At 39.4% G+C, this 22,429-nt stretch overlaps 4 protein-coding genes and 1 long non-coding RNA gene across 5 annotated transcripts in view; 3 read left to right on the plus strand and 2 right to left on the minus strand.

Moving 5' to 3' along the window:
- Positions 1-6: 6 nt before the first annotated feature.
- Positions 7-1,003, plus strand: LOC122063716. The gene is made up of 2 exons (XR_006135445.1): positions 7-680; positions 794-1,003. It is a non-coding gene; the product is annotated as an uncharacterized LOC122063716 (long non-coding RNA).
- A 3,503-nt stretch (positions 1,004-4,506) lies between these two features.
- LOC122063717 (chitinase 10-like) lies at positions 4,507-5,863 on the plus strand. Its single transcript, XM_042627416.1, has 3 exons — positions 4,507-5,012; positions 5,134-5,290; positions 5,399-5,863. The coding sequence occupies exons 1-3, from the start codon at positions 4,673-4,675 to the stop codon at positions 5,766-5,768; spliced, it is 867 nt and encodes a 288-aa protein (XP_042483350.1). The 5' UTR covers positions 4,507-4,672; the 3' UTR covers positions 5,769-5,863.
- Positions 5,864-8,209: 2,346 nt separating this feature from the next.
- On the plus strand, positions 8,210-10,602 carry LOC122063714 (putative pentatricopeptide repeat-containing protein At3g13770, mitochondrial). Its single transcript, XM_042627413.1, has one exon. The coding sequence runs from the start codon at positions 8,387-8,389 to the stop codon at positions 10,562-10,564; it is 2,178 nt and encodes a 725-aa protein (XP_042483347.1). The 5' UTR covers positions 8,210-8,386; the 3' UTR covers positions 10,565-10,602.
- Positions 10,603-12,667: 2,065 nt separating this feature from the next.
- Positions 12,668-14,845, minus strand: LOC122063720 (auxin-responsive protein IAA4-like). The gene is made up of 4 exons (XM_042627419.1): positions 14,323-14,845; positions 13,553-13,758; positions 13,232-13,328; positions 12,668-13,066 (listed from the first exon to the last, which is right to left on the minus strand). Exons 1-4 carry the CDS (start codon positions 14,637-14,639, stop codon positions 13,012-13,014), a joined length of 675 nt encoding a protein of 224 aa, XP_042483353.1. The 5' UTR covers positions 14,640-14,845; the 3' UTR covers positions 12,668-13,011.
- A 5,105-nt stretch (positions 14,846-19,950) lies between these two features.
- The window catches only part of LOC122063711 (protoporphyrinogen oxidase 1, chloroplastic-like), a 7,691-nt gene continuing 5,212 nt past the window's right edge, over positions 19,951-22,429 (minus strand). The window contains exons 7-9 of the mRNA XM_042627411.1: positions 21,481-21,640; positions 21,229-21,332; positions 19,951-20,423 (exon numbers count right to left, since the gene is read on the minus strand). Of these exons, the coding sequence (XP_042483345.1) occupies positions 20,124-20,423; positions 21,229-21,332; positions 21,481-21,640 (564 nt within the window). The 3' untranslated portion in view covers positions 19,951-20,123. The remainder of the gene's footprint in view (positions 20,424-21,228; positions 21,333-21,480; positions 21,641-22,429) is intronic.

A 22,429-nucleotide genomic window follows, 5' to 3' on the forward strand; every position in this document is an offset into this window, starting at 1 on the left:
AAAAAAAAAAAACCCCCCCAAATGACAAAGGTCTAACCTTTGTTATTAGATTAGAAGGTGAAAGGCAGGATTGACAGGATTGCCTCTCATTTTTTTTTTTTTTAATGGCTCGTGTCTGCAAAATGTGTACTATTGAGTTTCAAGATGTTTCCATAGGGAATCCCCATGGTTGATTAGGATCATGGTGAGATTTAATGATATTTTAGGGTTGATGATGGACCTCTCTCTCTCTCTCTCTCTCTCTGATAGCACAGGATAGAATTTTTTTTTGCACTCATCACCTACAATCGGCAGAGGCGCTGAAAATTTATAGTTACAAGGGCTTGATTTGTTTTCTGAATTCTTTAGCTTTCTGCGTGTCACGACTTTCCCCTCTTAATTAGGTGAAAGAGGGGAAACCATTAATCTCTGAAATCATTAACGCATTGATTAATTTCCTTACAATTCATTCCTTATTCGCTTTAGTGCAGAAAGCTAAAGAATTCCACATTGTCTCTAGCTTCAGTATTTTTAGTTTGATCTCTGTGGAAACCATCGAATTTTCTAGCCATGAAGAACTCCATATGATTAATTTGCAGTGAAGCAGAGGACGAAGGTGAAGATGAATCAATCTTCCTTATCTGTTAGAAGTCTCAGAGCCCTCCATCATGAAACAGGACATTTTTAGAGTCCAGCAAGAGGTATTAATTTGGACTTTGAAATTCATTTCTAGAAAATGAACCGTAGATTTTGGATGTCTCCATAGTCCATATGCCAGTTAAAATCTAACATATGGTTGTTGGGAACTTGGTAGGTGAGGAAGTGAGCTTCTCAACTCTCAAGTATATAGGAAGGCATTAAGTATCTGAACAAACCAATGTAGGAGGACTATACATTTGTAATTCTGAACAACTCGATCATGCACTGGATCCAACTTTGCATCAGTGGTTGGATTATTGTACAAAACTGTAGATTCCTTTCCCGAGGCAGTGGTTGGCTGTCAAGTTGATATTATATTTGGTGATATCGAAGTCAATAAGAAAGTCACAAAAAAAATAAAATAAAATAAAATAAAATAAAATAAACAACAACGGTTTATTCAATTCAACAGAAGAGAGTAAAGAGTGGATATCTAAGGCATATATAGTCCTAATTAATCAAGAAAAGAAAGCACACATACTAATCCTATATGTTAGGAATCAAGTTGCTACTGCAAGGAAATAGTAGAGACATTGTAATCCACGTAGGAGACCATATATAATTCCATTGGTAGTTGGCAGTGAATCCCATGTTCACTTTGGTTCATCACACTCATATCCATGTTAGGCATGACGATTGTACTTGAGATTTCCGGGAGGGGAGTAGTTGAGATTTCCGGGGGGAGGGGAGCAGTTAGGGTCATGTTGATCAGGAGGAGTTGTATCCTATCACCGATGGCCTTCATCTTGGCCTCGATGAGACGTGCCAGATCGCCCAGAGCCTCGAGGCCCAGATCTTGTAGAGCGTTGTGACCTGCCAAGCATTGGTACATGAGTTTGGTGGTCTCTTTCTCTCGGTTTTCCTTGAGTTGCCACCCTAATTGTTCCTTGGACTTGGCGATCCTCTGCCTGAGAACTTCTTCTTCTTGCAGGTTCATCATGTCCTTGCATTATTGTTCCATGTTGGGCAAGCTCCTGAACCGATCCAGCACGCTTTTGGCGTCTGAGGGGGAGGGCCATATCTCTGGCTCCGCCTTATTGGGTTCGTAGATGATGGCGCACGCACTCACCCCGCACAGAATGGTTTAAGTCACACACATTCTTAATTATCCTCTTCTTCCTTTTCTTGAAAGTGGCTCTCCTCCCCGCGTCATTTGCGATCCATGCCAGCTTATTCTTCTTCCCACAGATCATCATATTTCCTATAATTATATATGGTTCCCGCAGTAGTGAATGCGTTTGAGAGGCATTGAGGGGAAGAGGGAGGCATTGGCCTCTGTATAGGTGTGGGTAGTGATGTTCAAGGCCATATTATACATACATAAGATATATGGGAATATGGGATTGGGATATATATAGTAGATATCACCGCAAACAAAATTCATAGAGCAGATGTGGTTGGTGGGTAGATATTGAAGAGAGATATGATGGTATGACATTGACGTCTGATCGAAGATTTTTATTCTCTCACGTTCTGATTGGAGGAAGGGAAAGCGAAGTAAAGTCTGTTTTGAGAAGAGGAAGTAGAGCTTTCTATTTATGGTCATCCTGTAATCTTCTTAAAATTCTTACTATATTTAAAGAGAAATTATCGGGGAGTAATTTTTATTTTTTATTTTTCCCCCTAAGAAAAGATCTTGGACTTAAGATACACAACAATGTGAGAATCATTTCAAAATATTTCTTCCGAAGGTTATGAAGGCTTATTTATGCCATGTAAATTAAAGAGGGATCTTTTTAATTTTTGGCCTAGCTAATTGGGTCAAGATATCTCAAATTTAAGATATGCAGATCATTGTTATATTACAAGGATTAGGTTGGTGATCTGTATCAAATTTATGGAAGCAAAATGACATAAATTGTCATAAAACCGGTCTTCATGTATAGATAGGTAATCCAGCATTTGAGCCTCGTCTGGACATAGTTAACATTGCATATTAAAGTTCTAAAGTCTAACATGGAGAGAGAGAGAGAGAGAGAGAGAGTTGGATGCCAATGCAATTCTTGATAAATCATCTCTACGTAATCATATTTTATTATATGAAACTGGTAGCATGACATGTATAACATGTAAATCACTGAGGTGCATGGCCAGGTAGAAGGTACTAGCCCATATAGAAGTTTTAACCTAGTTGCTTTTAATATTAGATGATGGTAAGAGTTGCAATTTAAATGACTAAGTAGATCTCATGGCTAATTTCTATAGTTTTGGCAGAGGTGGGTGAAACAACAGACTTAAGTTGTCCCACAATGCAAGACCATTTTTAAGGGAAAAAGCCAAAAAGGTTTGTGAACCATTTTCTTGCGGATCATTTATAGGAATATTTTATGGATGTTAATTGACTCGATAAGAGAAATTGAACCGTAAGAAAGTTATATGTCATAGTAAAAAAGACAAGTAGACAAGCTTGTGGTGTAAAAATTAAGTTGCACTATTGCAAATTGTTGATCACATGTTCAAGCTTGAAAACAGGCTATCTTACAAGCAGGGGTAAGACACTGTACATTTATTCCTCTCAAACCTTGCAAAAGCAGGAGCTAAGACATGTGACTCCTCCACGCTTGTCAAGTTTCATGGCATAATTCAATTATATGAATTTTTTTTTGTATTTTTTTATTTTTTTGAGTGCTAACAAATGACCCACCTTGTTTGTGACTATTGAAAAGTTGAATTTTGTAATTCTTTTTGTTCTTATTTTGATTTTTGAGCTAAGCCTTGACCTTGATTTTTGGCACATGTAAGAGTCCATCTAAATTGAAATTTTACACAGGAATAGGTGTTTGATGCTGAAATTTGAGCACTAACTATGCTATCACGTGGGAGTTAATACCCTACTGTAGTGCTGAGTAGCTTGCCTGGGCTGAAATTGCCTTCAGCTAACCCCCTTGGCAATAATTTAGTAAGTACTGCAAATAGGACCAGGTATTCGTACGAGAATGTGTTTGATCCACACTTGGACTCCACTTAATTTCTCTCTTCCTATGATTGATTTTTATTTTCAGTGGAATTCAAATGTAAATCAAACACCATACGACAATGATTCTTGTACGAGGACTTGATCCACACTCAATTGAAGCAACAATTGCAATTTACAGAGCAGAGCAGAGTAGAACAGAACGAGGAATGAGGAGTGTAATTGGAAATTCAATAATTTAGAAGACTTATTAATTATGGTGCTATTCATTAGGCATCTCCCCAACTCACAAGATGAGAAGATTATTAATTATTACTAACAAAAAGATGATGAAGAAGAAGGTGATGGATGGACGTCGGTCAGTCGGTCAGTCGGTCCCCTTCATCCATCAACGGAGTGCGCTGTGCTCCCTCATCTTCATCCTCATTGTCATCGTAGCTATAGGTGAGAATATTGTGCTGGGTGTCGACATTTCCACTCATTTACTTTCTCTAATAACAACCCCTGGCCCCTCCCAAGGGCCCAAACACACACACACAAACAATATAGTGGAACCATGGGAGGGACGGTGGGTTTCTGTCTATGTGGTACATGTCATATACCAACATAATCCATATATGCACTTCATATTGGATTTGACCCCAACTTCATCCATCCAGGTCGTATTGGTTTTGCCACAACTTCGTGGATCGGCTTCAAGTGCTGCCCACTTTCCCTCTGTAATCATATACTTTATTTATTGATAAAACTCACACGCACGGAAGAGAAGCCAATTTGAAGCCAAGATACAATGTACACATGTCCGTCTGTAACTCTATATAAAAATATATATATATATATATATAAAGAGAGAGAGAGAGAGAGAGAGAGAGAGAGAGAGAGAGAGAGAGGAATCAAGTTGGAAATATATAATTGGTCATAACCCACTTCCCACCTCAATTCAATTCATAGGCTATAGGCTATAGGCTATAGGCTATAGCTAGTAGTTCCTTGATTATTATTCCCCAAGAAATTAAGAAAGGGGATGAATTAGACGAACTTTTTATCGATCTATTTGGGGGAAGGATTTGGGATCGATCGATGAGCATAATGGCCGCCACGGCCGTCTTCTCTCTTTCTCCTCATCCTCTGATTTCCTTCTTATACTCGTTGTATCCAATATTAATGACAACGATGAGGACGGAGGCACGACCACCCAACTTTGGGAATTGGGGGGTTTCTTCTCTGGTGACGCAAGAGATATTCAACGCCATCTTCCTCCATAGGGATGACAATGTCTGCCCTGCCAACAACTTCTACACTTACCACTCTTTTATCCAAGCCACCGCCTGCTTCCCTTCATTTGGCAACTCTGCTTGTTTATCTACTCGCAAGCGCGAGATCGCTGCTTTTCTCGCTCAAATCTCCCATGAGACCACAGGTAAATTCTTCTTATTCCTCCTCCTCGCCTATATCATCATCTATACCAGAGCTAGCTAGATGGTTCATACTCCATAGACAAGTAATTAATGAGTGTGTTGAATTGAGGTGATTGCTTGCAGGAGGATGGGCTACAGCACCTGATGGGCCCTATACGTGGGGATTGTGCTTTAAGGAGGAAGTGAACCCACAAAGTGATTACTGTGACTCCACCAACAAGGAATGGCCTTGCTATCCTGGCAAATCTTACAAAGGCCGAGGACCCATTCAGCTCTCCTGGTAAACTAACTCTATTACTCTACGTTACTCTAATAAGTAATAACAACCACCACTTCTACCTGACTACCTCTCTAATGGATACATACATACCTATATGGCTATATGCAGGAATTACAACTATGGACCAGCGGGAAAAGCCTTGGGCTTCGACGGTCTGAGGAACCCAGAGTTGGTATCCAACAACTCCTTGACTGCTTTCAGGACTGCTCTCTGGTTCTGGATGACGTCCCAGCCTCCCAAGCCCTCTTGCCATGATGTAATGGTCGGACGTTATGTCCCAAACCAAGTCGACTTGGATGCCAATCGTACGGTTGGGTTCGGCTTCGTTACTAACATAATCAATGGTGGACTCGAATGCGGTAGGCCCAATGATGCACGTGTCAACGATCACATTGGCTATTTCCAGAGATACGCCAAGCTCTTCAATGTGGACCCTGGTCCTAACTTGGATTGTGCCTATCAGAAATCCTTTGCTTAAAATTTCTCTCTTCCAACTTGAAGAGTTGTTGTCTATCAAGAAATTACTTAATAAAGAATGCTGCTGCTGCTAGAGTTATATGTTTTTCATTGGAAGTTGGGATTACAAAGTGGATGTACAACCCTAAGGCTTTGTTTGGTTGTAAGGGGAATGCAAATTTTTTATGTAAAATGAAATTTTTTTCCAAAAAAAAAATAAATGTAGATGTTTGATTGCAAGGGAAATATATTTTACATATGAAAAAAATTTCAATTGACCATTAAAATTTTCCTTTTTATTTCCCTACCAAAATAGGAAGAAAAAAAAAAAACCTACTCTCATGATCTCTCCCACTCTCGCAACTCTCACCCCGCTCATGACTCTCAACGATCATCTCTCTCTCTCTCTCTCTCTCTCTCTCTCTCTCACACACGACTCAATTGGGTTTATTTTTTACCAAAAGACTTTGGGTTTGAGCCAGATGGAACATTATTGATCTATTGGGTTTGTTTTGATCAAAAGACTTTTGGAATGGGCCTTTCAGTCATTATCACTTGTGATCTATTATTGTTTTCTTTGTGATCATCTTTTATATTATTTTAAATATTTATTTATGCTGCATTCATTTGATATAGAGAATGAAATAGTTTATTTTGGTTAGTGATAGAACATAGTATCTGATGACATTTGGTTTGATTTGGTACAGATCTTGAATGACCTGATTCACATAACTAATATAAATTTTGAGGAGCTGGGTTGGTTATAGATTGAAAAGTACTCTCCCCCACCCCCTATCTCTTTTGAGGAGTTTGGTAGGATTATTATTTTTATAAAATTTTACACATATTTTACATCAATTTTACATCCAACCAGACAACTATGGTAAATTAATTTCACTTCACTTCTGTTGCAACCAAACAACTCAAAAGGGAAAAAAAATTCCCTTCACTTCACTTCACTTCCCTTCCCTTCCCTTTCCTTCCCATTTCCCTTGCAACCAAATGCAGCCTAAGGATTTTTAACTCAACCCAAGCCCAAGCCCTGCCCAGTCCTAGGTTGGGATATCTAGGCCTAAGTCTAACTGTATTAGGTTTAGTCCAATCTAGTCCAGCTCTGATGGATCCTGATTGGATCAGGCTAAACCCAATCCAGCTTAGCCTAATACTATTGGTTACTTGATCTTGATGCATTGCAGAGATCAAAGACCAACATTTTCGTGTATATGTAGATTGTGGGAAACGAAAGACTTTTTGATAACCTTTTTCTATAAAAACCCATTTATAATTATTGACATATTTATATTATTTTATAATTGACATATAGGATTGGGTTGGGTTGAGTCAACCCAGGCCCAGCCCAACCCGACTTCGGGCCTGAAATTCTCAATCATAGCCTATGGGCTGAAATCTCAGCCCAGGCCATGTTCAGGCTCGGGTGGGCTTGGGCTGGCCGGGCTTTTTTGACATCTCTACTTCAGTTTACACTTTACACTCAACTAAGTTATAACCTTTAACTCCAGTTTAAGATCACTGCTTTCTTTTCCCTAAAAAAAATGGTAGATCCTTTCACTCTTCATTGCCAGATTTCTGGTCGATCATCCAACATGTTCTAAAGTTGCTTCAGTAGCATACCGAGAGACGAGACCCCTTTTGATTTCCTCCAAACAACCTGTGGAAGCCCCAGGTTTTTTAACCTTATGTTGGGCTGGGCTAACTTTTCATGACTTAGAATCAATGTCTATTTTTAAGGATGGGCTTCTGGATAGATGATCCTTATGTTGGCTTGGGCTATATTTTAAAGCCTTAGAATTAATGTCCAATTTTAAGTGATTTTAAAACGTATTGTTTAATTGTAAAAGAAATCAATTTTGGTTTTAGGAGAAAGTTTTTCTGCACAAGGGTGAAGGAAACACCCACACATCTAAGGTTGTCATTATTCCTTATTTGTTAGAGGTTGAAAATACCCTCTAATGTTCCTTGGCACCCATCCAATCCAATGGTGGCCAATCGATCAATCGTAGTGGCATGAGAAAAACTCGATCCTTAGTTTTCATGGATTTAAACCACTCTATTGATACCGATGAAAACATGAATCAGATGATATGGCTGTATAGTAGCGTTTTGCCTTCAATTAAAAAAAAAAAAATCCCATTTTTAAACCATTTTGCCCTCAATATAGATTGATATATCAATACTATAAGTCAAGTACCATATTAAAACGTATGTACGATTCTATACCAATACCTTGAGCCATGTTGGTTTTATCCAAAAAAAGAAAACTTTATCACATGATCACATCAACAAGATAATTGTGATTTTCAATCGAACAATTATTGGATCATCCTCAATTCTTTGGCAGAAACGAAAAAAATATTTATTGGATCACCTGGCTCCCAAGGTGAGCTGGTAAAGAGACGGGGAATATCAAAGGAAGCGTTCTAGGACTAGGAATAGAGTACTAATGTGAAAGCGTGAAACAGATGAGCATTGTGGAAATTAATGCTCTTTTGCTTCTCTTTCCCTCGTTACTTATTTTGTATGAAAACCAACGGATCCTTTGGGCGAGCTTATTATAAATGAAGCATATTCACTTTGTAGTTTGTACTGTTATTGTTATTATTATTATGAAATGATTATGATATGAAAGCTTTCTTTAGCATCAGTATCACTAGAATTAGAACAGTGAGATTGATTGCCAACATTCTTCACTCAAAACAAAAATCACCCCTTCTCCTCAAAAATTTCTGCAGATCTCACCACCCATCAACATCTACCACCTCTCCCACTCATCTCAACTCACTCCTCAACGCCACCGGTGAAACCCAAGACATCAGACACGCAACCCAGATCCATGCCCAGATCATCACCAACAATTACACCTCCCTCGCCTTTCTATTCAACAACCTCCTCAACATCTATGCCAACTGTGGCCATCTCCATCGAAGTCTTCTTGCCTTCTCACACACCCACAATGATGCCAAGAATATCATCACTTGGACATCTCTCATCACCCAATTCTCTCGTTGCCACAAACCCTTGGAAGCCTTGTCCCTCTTCAACCAAATGCGACGTACGGGCATCTCCCCAAACCATTTCACTTTCTCTGCCATCCTCTCCGCTTGCGCCAACACCGCGATCCTAGCTCACGGTGAGCAAATGCATTCGTTGATCCATAAACATGGGTTTCAAACTGATATCTTCGTCGGTAGTGCCATTATTGATTTGTACGCTAAGTGTGGCAACACGGTTTCTGCAAAGGCGGCGTTCGATGAAATGCCTCAGCGAAACCTAGTCTCGTGGAATGCCATGATCGTGGGGTTCTCACAGAACAAGAATCATGAACAGGCTATTGGGTTATTCATGGAGATCATCAACGACGATTCGGTGATTCCTGATGAAGTGAGCTTCTCAAGCGTGTTGAGCACATGCGCAGACATGGGTAGCCTTGATGTTGGAAGACAGGTCCATGCGCTTGTGGTGAAGCATGGTCTCATATTTCGACCCTACGTGAAGAACTCGCTTGTGGACATGTATGGTAAAAGCGGGTGCTTTGCAGATGCCATCGAGTTGTTCAAGACCATGGCAGCTAGAGATGTAGTGACATGGAATGTGATGGCCATGGGTTGGGCCCAAAACGATTGCTTTGAGGAAGCTTGCAATTATTTTTGGATCATGAGGAATGAAGGGATATCACCCGATGAGGCATCTTTCTCGACGGCCCTCTATGCCTCTGCAAGTCTCGCAGCATTGGATCAAGGAACTTCGATTCATGATCAGATAGTGAAAACTGGGTTCATCAGCAATACGTGCGTTCAAAGCTCACTCATCACCATGTATGCAAAATGCGGGAGCTTGTTTGATGCGCATCGAGTGTTCGAGGAGATCAAGAACAGGAACGTGGTCTGTTGGACAGCCATGATCACGGCCTACCAGCAAAATGGCCTTGGAGACCGGGTGATTGAACTATTTGAGCAGATGCTGGCAGAAGGGTTGAAACCTGACCATATAACCTTCGTTAGTGTCCTTTCAGCTTGCAGCCATACTGGGCGTGTGGAAGAAGGATTCGGCTATTTCAATTCCATGAGCAGCGTGTATGGGATGAAACCAGGACCCGAACACTATGCCTGCATGGTTGACATGCTTGGTCGAGCTGGTCAGTTGAATGAGGCGAAGAGGTTCATCGAATCCATGCCGGTTAGGCCAGACCCATCAGTGTGGGGAGCCTTGCTGGGTGCTTGCAGGAGTCATGGGCATCTTGAGATGGGTAAACAAGTAGCAGAGAAGCTTTTTGAGGTGGAGCCGAACAATCCAGGGAATTATGTGCTTCTTGCTAATATCTATATGCATCACGGAAGGTTGGAAGAAGCAAATGAAATAAGGAGATTGATGGGAATCAATGGGGTAAGAAAGGAACCTGGCTGCAGCTGGATTGACATAAAAAATGTCACTCATGTGTTTACAGTGCATGATCGATCTCATTCTTGGACAGATGAGATCTATAAAATGTTAGGCAAGATGGCGGATTTGGTAAAGGAGAAAGGATATGTAGCTGAAAACCAATTTGCGGTTAATGATGCAGAGGAGTTCAAGGAACAGAGCTTGTGGTATCACAGTGAGAAACTGGCCCTTGCATTTGGGCTTCTTACCCTTCCCGTGGGAGCTCCAATTCGAATAAAGAAGAACCTAAGGACTTGCGGAGATTGTCATACGGTTATGAAGTATGTCTCAGAGATTTTTAAAAGAGAGATTATTGTCAGGGATGTCAATAGGTTTCACAGGTTTGTTGGTGGTTTCTGCTCTTGTGGGGATTACTGGTGACTCGGCCTTATATTAATAGAATTTTCTAGTTATAGTCATAATTGGGTGATATATTCATTGTAGTGTTGAAGTGAGATGAAAACTTGATCAACCAAAAGTTTAAACTATTAGGTAGGGTATATCAAGTCATCATGACTCCCACCGCCCGGGGGCTTCTTTTATTTTTTTTGGGGGACACCTTGTTACAGGGCAAAGTCTAGGAGGGTAAGCTCAAGCCCAGCTCTACTCATTCTTGGCAATTAACTCGTCTTGCTACTGGCTGGCTTTGTTTAGGGCATTGCAGGTTGGGTGAGGCTAAGATTACTTTTAACTCTTCCATCATCAAATCCATGTCCTTAATAGAAAGTATATCATATCCATAATTATGCAATGGAAAGAACAGAGCTGCCTGGTCACATGGCACTTGCGCCTATACACAGCCCCCCTTGAAATTGACCGGTCTCACCTTACAAAAGAAAAATGTCCCTTTGATTGATGGCATTGCACGCCCTCTCATTAGCCTTGTGCTGGTGCAGGGGCCATGTGACAAGGTAGTTTTCATTTTTACTATATATAGCGCAAGGGCCACATGACTAAACTAGGTCCACATGACTAGGCAACCTTCTTATTTTCATATTATATATTAATAAATATGTACATATTATCTATATAAATAGTAATAAATGATGAAGGCTATTTACTAAAAATAAATAAATGATGAAAGTGCTTCGGGTTTTCATCAGGTTCCACACAGTTTTGAACTGTGGAGGCATCAATCAAAGCCCAAAGCAAGAGACCTCGGATTTCAATAGTTCAATACAAGCCCACCATAAAAAAAGTTGATGCACATAAGATCACATAAGGTATCAAGTTTAAAAATTTTACTTCCTTTTCCTTTAAATTTCATTTGCAATCAAACATAGCTTACAAGACAATTTTAGCAGAAGACATTAGCATAGTGCTCTGCCTGACTGTCAGAGTAGCAGAGGTTTTCTTCCTAATTATTTAAGGTTTCGAGTTAGACCTTCCAACATGATATTGAAACCCATGGTTCCTTGGTTCTTTCCCTCACGTTATTGTTCCATGTGTACGGCTGTTTTATTCCTCCCACACATGAGGGAGTGTTGGAAATTATAGAACTATAGTGATACGTCAGTTGAAGCAGGTCCTTGGTGCCTTCATACATACACACGTAACGCCTTAAGATTTTTGTTCTCTCCACCTAACACCTTGAGATTTTTTATTAAACCCTTCTAACAGTGCTGGTTAGTCTGCATTTTGTTGGATACAATCAGAAAGAAAAATTATTATAAAGATGATTTGTGGGCTCGATCTCTTCTGTAATTCTGTTGGCCTGTGACATGTGAGAGTGAGAAGGTGAGGGCCTACATCTCCCTTTTGGTGATACCCATCTTTCCTTCAATCAATGGCGTCTCTCACATATTTGATACATTTGAAACACATAGAGGATGAGGAAAGAGAAGATGTTCACCTTGTGTGAATTGTTGTCGGCAGCTTAAATCATCCCTTAATTATCTATTTATTTGTCATTGGAGACCGTCCATCACCGTAGACGAGCTGAAGACAGATATGAGTGACAGGGTTATAGGAGTTTCAAACCCATCACGAGCCGGCCACTTTTGTATTCTTTAGAATGGCTGTGAGATTCCTCTGTTTTTTTTGGGTAGAATTCATTCACTCATTAATTAGAGTCGCCCACAACACAGTAACTACATCAATTACAAATGCATTTGGGTGTATTCACTTGGCGCTTGTGGGTTCATTTGTGTCTGCTGCAAGCTAGCTAGCTAGCCAGTAGCCCCACTGTATGCATTTACAATTATGAAATTAGTCATACTACTCATCAAGCAACCAAACCATCTGAGACTCGATGGGGGTAGCTTCCTTAGTTAGGCATTGGTTGTCCACCATTCATTAATCAAAGACTGAAAAACGGTTGGTTTAATGCAACACTAATTTTCTGAATTTCTCAAACGAGAGGGAGCGGAGGACCACACATTCAATCACTCAAGACTCTCGACAACAAAGCATAGAAAATAAAGCTGATGGATGCTGCTTCAATAAAGAAAAAGAGTGGAGAGAGAGATAGAGAGAGATCACTTCTGGAAAAATCTTCAATAGCTTGATCAGCACTTTCTTTTCACATTCATACATTGATTGTCATATTAGTTTCTAACAAAGTTCATACTATACTGAAAACATTTTAGCCTAGACTCTAGACTCTAGACTCTAGAGGGTTAAAAAGAAAAGAAACTGAAATTCCTATGCCTGTGTCACTTGGGTGTGTGGTGGCTGTACATCTGTAATTTAACATATTCCATGCTACTGTTGTTTTGGATTTCCATCAAGAATCACAAAAATGCAGAGAGAGAGAGAGAGAGAGAGAGAGAGAGAGAGAGAGAGAGAGAGAGAGAGAGGACAAATGTTGAAGCATGTGTAGGTTAGAATCAGCATCTGTCAGCTCCGGTGATCTTGAGTCTCTTCACAGAGGTCAGGAACATCCTAGAGCAAATAAAAAAGGTAGTGAATTTTAATACACTACAACCCGACTAATTGTCATAATTAACACGATAAATTATAATATATAATTTGATCTTATGAAGGAGGAGAAAAATGAGTAGAGATAAATTAATAAATTTTGGAGAGGTGAGGCTAATTAGAGCTTACTCCCAAGGAACGTCCCCCACCATCATCCAATCCCCTTCTTTGTCTTCGTAAGTTAATACATGATCATTCTCAGAGTGCACTCCATCAATATAAGGGTCTGTAAGAGAGAGAAGAAGAGTAATGTGTGATTGAAATTGTGATTTTTTTTTTTTGAATGCAATGAAATTGTGATTCAGACCAGTAACAGAGAGGGTGCCACTATTAATTTAAGAAAAAAGACCCAACAAAAAATGGTTGTAGCTCAAGGCCTGAAGCCATTATTTTCGGTGCCATGATCGAAATTCAAACAGATGGGCAGTTAGTTAATAAGTTGTAACTTACAGAGAATGGTGGCCCTGAACATGTGGGCTAGAGTAGTGATTAGGCCATCGTAATCATGGTGAGCAAACAGGTCCAACTTCCGGCCAATTGGAACGCCTTCCATGTATACCTTCACGAAGAAGGTGGGTCTTTGTCGATTGTTTTCTTTCTCTGCAAGGCTACTTCTCAGAAGCGGCTTCAGCGGTGGCCAATCCGACGTTTGCCTCCTGATTTTTGAAGCAACAGAAAAACAGAGAGATGATATTCGAAGAAAAGAATATATTAATCAAACAAGAGAATGCAGCAGCGCTAGGCGCACAGACCTAATCATTAAAATTATTTTTTGCGGGGGAGAAAACGATCCAAAAAGAAAAGAAGATAAAAAAAAAAAAAAAAAAAAAAAAAAAACCAAAAAACAAAAATCTCAAATGGTATGGAAACCCAAATGCGTATCGGTTACGAAATAAGAAGGAATGATCAGTGAAGATAATGAATGAACCCCCCTTTCCCTTCTCCCTTCCCTTCCCCAGAAAGAATAATAAAAATAAAGGGTAAGGTATGTCGTGTGGACCAAAGTTGCAACAAACACCAAGGAAAAAAAAAATAATATGGGTACTTATTCTAATCTAACTATAGATATTCGATTACAGAGGAAAAGTGAAAGAAACCAAATAAGCCTTGAAACTACAATAGAGAAGCGGAAGAAAGAGGGGATTGCGGAAGGGGATGGGGAAAGAAGGTTGTTTTGAAAGAAGAAGAAGAATGTAAGGTTTGAGTATAGTTGAATGTACCTGGAATTGGAACTGGAATTGGAGAGGGTGTGAGGAAGAGAGGAAGTAGAAGTAGAAAGGGTGAGTCCAAGCCGAAGATCAGTGCTCAAGTCTCTCTTGGTCTTGGGTTGTTGGTAGTAGAGAGAAGAGGAGGACGAGGCAGATGAGAGGGTTGGGTGTTTGCTGCTGTCAATCGACGAAGACGAAGAATGGGTTGCCTTCTTCCCCATCGTTCGTTGCGATGAGCCGATGAGAGAGAGAGAGAGAGAGAGAGAGAACCGCCACTTAAGCCTTAAATAGGGAACGACGAATTGCCACCACCCAAAAGACAGACTCATCGAGGAATACGAGTGACAGGGGAAGTTACGTGGACTTCAACGATGAACAGAGCAGACTCGTTTGATCTCAATTGTCATCATATGGCCCCACACTCTTACACGTGTCATAGATGACGTGCCCTAAATCAGCCTGGCTTGGCTTAAGCGGAGAGAGAGAGAGAGAGAGAGGGGTCGCCGACTCTCCATTTTCCCCGAATTTTCCCGTCTCTGCGGATGAGGAGGGAATCCGAGTTCCATCCATCTGTTAAATGTTAAAGGCGAAAGTAATTGATGATGAGAGGGTATTTCAAAATTTTAATTTTCAACCTCAAACAGTGGGAATTAGTAATAAGGTGTGCGGACTCGAGAAGGGAGTGAAGGGACCCGTAACTTTGTGAGTGGACCGGACCACGTGGATCTACAGTAATCAAAGTAACATAACTTAGCCGGATCCCCTATATTTACCCTATATTTATTAAAACTTTCTTCTCTTATACTTAGCCATAGGTGTGAAAAAAAAATGGGCAGATGATTTAAATGTAAAGGAATATCGAAAAAAGTTTAACATAGGAGAGTTTTAACAAAGGAGTAATAATATTTGTCCTAGAAAAAAGAGCTCAAGATTACCAAACCTCCTAAGGGAATTGAAAATAAGACAATGAATTAGGTAACATATATGGGTAGGAGGACACTAACTGATTCCTTAAATAAATTCCAATGCTCGTGGCCAACAATAGGTCACACACAAACATCTTTACCGTGAGGCAATATAGTTTTGTTGCATCCGTTGTGTATATACATGCTATGGAATAACGAATACTACCCGCTTGTGTGTGTTTATGTCTAGACACAATAAGTATGCAAAAAGACCTTGCCACGTTTACACTAAAGATGCTCCTTTACGCCCTCCCATTGGCCCACAAATTAATGTGTACCTAAACCAAGAAAATAGCATTCTCTTGCCAATATATTTATATTTATTATTGTGTTTATTGAATTTCAAATTATCTTGAGATTGCGATAGAAAATAGAAAGTACCAGGGCCCAATGGGTTGCTGGATCTGGATTGGAAAATATTTTAAGATCTATAATTCACCACATCCTTTGATTTCTCTAATAATTATTTTTTACTCATAAATCTAATTATTTAATGATGCATTTTTTTTTTTGTGAAATAAATACACCAGTTTTATTATCGAATAATATAAATAGATAGTTGAACTGGTCATTGACAATCGTCCACATCCTCTGCAACAAGCAGTGAGGTGCGGTGAGCATCGAATGGATGAGAGTATCTAAACATCTACCCCATTGGGATCCCAACCACCCAATGCTCACTGCACTGGTGCAATAGCTGTAGACGATTTTCACATGAATTGTACTGCTTTTCTCACTTTTCTTTTCTTTTTTCCACCTCTAGGAAAGGTTGGTCCCAAGTCTCAAGTCCTAAGTCCTAATTAAGGGCGAAGAGGCAAAATGTTTATCATGCTTCAACTAATATTAGAAAGTAGGAAAGGGGCACAAGGTAGGTGGTTAGGGCCTTAACGACGTGGAGACAAACACACTCTCAATGGAGGTGAGAGACTTCTATCCAGAAAAAAACTAGAGATAAGAGATAAACATAGGGAGGCGCTACTGTATGCTATGCAACTTGACCGGCAAATTCAATCTCATATTTAAAATGGGAAAAGGCTCCCATGCAAATATGTGAGAAAAATAGCTTATGAAACAATTTCATCAATAGGGAGCTCACATGCTTAGAGGAGAGATTGTTTGCAGTGTGGATCTTTATATATGTATATATATGAGAAAAATGTGGGCAAACAACCATGTTGTTCTCTTTACGACTCCATTTGATTGCAAGAGAAATTTAAAGGGAAGGGAAGTAAAATTTTCATACTTAAAAAAAATGACATCCTTCTAATAATAATAATAATAATAATAATAATAATAATAATAATAATAATAATAATAATAAATGTTTAGGCGTTACTTTGATGTACATTTTTATCTTTCTTAGAATACATTGATATACTTATATACTTTTTTTTGGCTGAGAGATATACTCTATACGCATATACATAAATGCTTTAAAAAACCCCAGAAGACAATGATAATTGCCATCTATCTGTAGTGTGTACAGGAGAGTGAAGTAGAAGATGCTGCCTTTTCCGTTTCCACCTCTCCTTGAGACAAAACACGACTAAAGCACCCACAAGTGCTTACAAAATATTTTTTACCCAGGGCCCATGTGTTCTCTTCAATTGATCTTCATGTCTCAAGTGCAACCAAAGGCCTCTCTCTCTCTCTCTCTCTCTTTACTGGTAAACACTAAAAGCAGTTTTGACATAGTTATAGAAACAGATTATGAATTTTGTTAAGTTTCCAGCGCTCACAAAGTGAACGCAAAATATAGTCATTGATATTCATGATCGTTAGTTGGTAAGACCACGCAATAGATGTAGAAGAAGAAGAAGACGACCAAATCTTAAACAGATATGTCTTAGGAATGTTGAAATGCTCAATGTATGGAGGATATCTATCGTGATTAGTGGGGACCCTCAATTTAAGTAACCACATTATTATTATTAGGGTAAGCTCTTGCTCATAGGGTGATTTGTGAATCAATTATTGAATTGAATTAAAATATATTTGGTCATTAATCTATGGGTTAATTAAAATGGACAAACTCATTTCAATTAGAAATGTTTATATTAGTTTTGGTTGTTGAGGGGAGGAATGAGGAGCGAGCGAGGAGACAAGATGGAGGTGCATGGGGGAGGAGGCCATGCACCTAGCTAGCTAGGTAGGGCCTTTGATTTTTGAAACTTGGGAGTTAGAAAAGCGAAGTCTTATAGCTAGGAGGAGGTTCTCGCGCGAGTTGATGATGAGGCGGCGGGGCTGTTTCCTTTTTTTCAAATAATTGTTGTATTCAATTCTCTCTCCACCTTTTGCAAAGTTTAAACTAAACTAATCCAAAACACGGAAACACCTAGCAAAAGAGAAAGACATGAGGGCGACTGTAGGAGACATGCAATCAACTCAATCCCCCCCGGTCGACACAGCTCTATTAGGAAAAGATTTCTTTCCTTGTAGTTTTGCTTTCATTTATTTGGTGTTATAGTTTGAGATGATTAACTACTCCTCTCTCTCTCTTTGATCCTATTTTTTCCTTTTGGGGGACGAGAGGCCTATGAACCAAAAAGGGATGGGATTCATTCCGACTGATTGGTTCTAATTTTGATGATTTCGGTGCAATGGAATTATATTAAAGAAAAAAAGAAAAAAAAAAAAAAAAAAAAAAAAAAAAAAAAAAGAGAGAAAGACCTGTTCGTTTCCAAACCGGTTTAAAATCATTGATCCCATTCACCAGGTGTAGCAATTTGTATCTTTGGAAATGGAATACATTGAATGGAAGGAATTAAAAACGATTTAGCAGCAACAACTTGTTTCATAAGCATTGAGATTTTGAGGAATGTGGAGATGGGATCAAGTTTTTCTTAACCCATGGCAAAGAGAGAATCTCTTTATTCATGTGATCTTTCTCTGATTGTAATGGATAAAGGTATATGTTTTGAATCTTCAACAAGAAGGTGTCAAAGGAAATGATTACATCCACTCTTCAAATTACTATGGGTGATCTCGTCACTAATCTACAATGAAGAAAAAACTAAATCCATGGACAATTTGATACCGTGATACTTAGGGTATTGGAATATTCAATTGAATTTGAGTCCGAGAATGATCCCAAGTTTGATAGGTCCACCTCCGTGTAGACATCCATTTCAATTCTCATTTATTTCCCTAGCTATCTGTATATATAAACCAAATAAATTGGTTGTCCAACATTATATATAGGCAAATGCCTCTCTTGTAGACCTGTTTGGTGTGAAATCTGTGCTGTTAAGTTGGATCTGGACATCTCTCTCTCTCTCTCTCTCTCTCTCTTAAAACGAAGGGGAACAAATCAGCTTGCTTGCTCCGAAAGAAAAACCACTGTAACGAAGAGAAGGGAGTAAACTGGTTTGTGATAAGCAGGCAGCAGGAAGGAAAAAAGGAAAAAAGAAAAAGAAAAGGATGAGATAAAAGTTGGTTGTTCCCCAGTGTTGCTTCCCTTCCGCATCTTTCTCTTGGTCCAATGACTTTTTGGTGCAATGCACTTTGTGTACAAATCAAGCATCTCTCAACCTCCGCATCCTCCCCTTTGGTGCCTAAGACTGTAAAACACAAAACTGAGACTATAGACTAGAGAGGGTTTTAAAGACTTTATAAGCTTTCAAGGTGGTGACATTAAGAGATGGGGGAAGGGCCTTGTCATCTCGTGTGATGAGCCCCATTCAATGTTGACTCCCAATCGCCTTAAGCCTTATGGATACCTTCCCCCAACATCTCATTACCATTGCCTCCCATTTTCCCATGCATTTTTTTATTGGTAAACCATCGAACCCAATAAAGCTCAGCCACACATTGATACAAGAGAAAAATAAATAACATTAATTCCCACCCTTCAAAGTCTTCTCTCCCAAACTTGGATTCCATTCATCATCTTTGTACTGATCCATTGGATTTGGAATTTGCTTCCTTTTCTTCATTTTTGGTTTCAGTCAAACATTTGATTTCCCGTGTAAGAATTAAGAACTAAGATCGAACGTGACCTTGATGAATTCCTAGGAACCGACATGATCCCACCTCCGAACTTGCTTTACCATATAGCCCAAATATACACGTTTGGTTATTTTTAGACACAAATTTGGTCCAAAACAACACAACGCCTGATGTCAAACAATTGATCTCGCACCTAAAGCCTAGCTAGAGGATCACTTTCGTCGTCGTGGACACATGCATCTGCCCAGCTCATCGAATCACAGCACTCACTAACTCACTCGGCATCTGCGAAAAGCCACCCGACAACAATCCCAACAGCGATCAGAAATTACAGCATAGAATACAACAAATGCAAACGTCGTTTCTTGGCTCTTCTTTGCCTTCTTCAACACCAACTCATGACTCATCCCATCCGAATGAGGAAAAGATCAATGACTTCGATTGGTATATAGCTAAGCTCGTTGGCTTTTCTGATACAAAATTTAGGTACAAAGAGGCTAAGATGCAAATCAATTACGCATAATCCACTCATTCATTATTTCCTTCACATATAATTAGAAAACTAACTAATGACCTGTGGGCCCACGTGCATCTCAAGCCATTCGGACTACACGGGGACTTCAGACTTCAGAGTCTCAGACGTACAGAGGTATGGAGCCACTGGGGCCTGCCTTGGATATTTTTTCAGAAAAATGTTGATGATTTACCCAAATTATACAGTTGCAGATCAAACGAAAGAATACTCTCCATTGTTATATAATACTGCCCAAAATTTGACTATTACAGGCCAACGAAAAGCCTACCCCATCTTAACAAATATCCCACCCAACAACCAAAAAAACAAAAAAGAAACAATGAGCAGTTCCCTTCCCCACTTTCTCAATCCCAAATGACCATGCTTTACTTGTACAAATATTCCGACAAAAAACTTGATACCTCATCCGCATTTTCATAAGCGCCCTCCACACATCTCCCCAGAGCTACACCAGATACATAGTTGCCCCCAAGAAACAGCCCCTGAAACCCACCATCCCTGAGCGCGCCCTTAGCAGCCTGTAGATGATCGAGATGACCAACCAAGAATTGTGGAATGGCTTGTGGCCACACTCTCACACCAAGGACAAGTGGGTCCTCAGCATTTGGCTTTATAAGCATCTTTCTAAGATCTTGGTTGACTGTCTCCACAAGCTCGCTCTCAGTCTGTTGAGTTTATGATTAGGGAAATAGCAGGCAAGATGATAAGAACATGCTACATAGAATAACAATTGCATGGCATCACAAGAATAAACACAGGTTGAGAGTCAAAAGCATCACGTTTGTTGCCACTCCTGTGGCAGAGAATTTTGACAGTCTCATTCAAGCAAGAATACATCACTGCCCAGGAGCTGGAACAACAAATGGGGTGAAACCAATCAGGACGATCAAACTATGTTTTGACTGTTAACAGCAGAGAATCTAGCTTTAACAGCTACTCGGGATAACCACCATGTTTGAGGAGGGAGATATAAGGAATGCCTTGAATAGATTATACAGATGATTAACCAGTGGCCCACCAGTACACTTGGGTACTGGATTTACCACCCCAAAAGTACAATTTAGAGCTGTGTCAAAGAGCCTGGCACAGATTGAAACCATTTGGAATAAAGCACCTCAATCATCAGCAGCGGCACACATTGAAGCAAAGCAAAAGAAGAGAATAAAATGAAGATGAACTGTCCAGAAGCAAAACCCACAAATGCTTAGGAACCTAATTGGGTGGAATTTGGGCATAGGTCCCTAGATGACACTGAAGAGGTGGGCTAAAATAAAAAATTATGGCAATGGTAAGGTAAATACTCCTAAAACGCCTCCTGACAAGTAACTCTGATTTTCCATTAAAAACAGATTATAATATGTCAAATAAAGATATCCATATGTTATATCAAAAGTCAAAACATGAGTTCTGAAAATCACTTTTAACATGTTCCTCAATTAAATCTTAAGAACTTTAATTGAGTTTTACTACCTTGGACAAAATTCCAGGATTTGTAGCTCCTCCAATATAATTCAAGAGTAGAACCCTTCCAGAAGGTGCTCGGTTAGGAAAAAGTGATGAACTATATATTGTTCCTGCACCAAACATGCACACCACACAGGGGACACCAGTCTACTGGGTGAGGCTCACAGCTTCCACAAACTATTTGCTGAAAATTTTCATTTTTTAAAACACACATTAAATAACCTTGATTAATAATTAGGTACAGAAAAAAGTAATTACCTAATGTCTCCACTCCCTGACTACGCGGATGCAATTGGCCAAATCCTTTAAGTTCACCATCCATCAAGCACTCCTTCCTAATTGCTTCCTTTGGATATGAAATAGAAACAGCTGCAACTGGTGGGTAATCAAACCTTGAAAGGGCATCTGCAGCAGCAGTCTGCCAAGAAACAACATGAAGATTTAAATCTGAAGGTTCCATTCAGATAACAAAGAAAGGAGAAACAGAGATGAGACTTCACACAAGAAGCACATTGGATGGGTAATCTTTTCATTGTTAAATTATGTAAATTAGAAAATTAGTTGGTTAAAGTTTGAGGTACAACAAAAGAAAAACTAAATGGTTACACCACTGTCCAGAATAAACATTTGAATTAAACTTTTCTCATGCATATGTTCTCTATTTTGAAACCTTGCACCCGGCGTGCCGGTGTTTATGGTGCTACTAGTGTTGAAAAGGCTTCTGTAAGAAAAATGTAGACAGCATCAAACACGGTTTGTGGAGGGCATGAGTCATATCATCATCATTGAAGCACCCATCAAATAACAGAACTACATATGGTAGATAATCTAGGTCTCACAACTTGTTCTAAATCCAGTTTAGCATCCAGAGGCATGTTGTAGCACAAAGTAAATTCTTGACAAGATCATCATCTGAACTTGCACATTCATAGGAACCACCATATTAATGACCACTACTGTTGTCAATAAATCTTTTGGTCAGATAATACTGAGTTTATTTTTAGGGATAAAATTTTATTTGCTATTCCGACTGTATTCTTAACAATGAGATTCATGTCAGGTAGAAAACTCAAAATTTTGATTTGTCCCTGGTGTCCAAAGGCAATCATCAAATGCTTGGTTAGCCAATTAATGCCAAATAGGCAATCAAAACATGCCTGAATTCAAAAAGCAAAATCTGGACTGCAAATCCATTTACTTTGGGGGG

Source organism: Macadamia integrifolia, unplaced genomic scaffold (genome assembly GCF_013358625.1).
Source record: "Macadamia integrifolia cultivar HAES 741 unplaced genomic scaffold, SCU_Mint_v3 scaffold1431, whole genome shotgun sequence".
In the NCBI taxonomy this organism is placed as follows: Eukaryota; Viridiplantae; Streptophyta; class Magnoliopsida; order Proteales; family Proteaceae; genus Macadamia; species Macadamia integrifolia.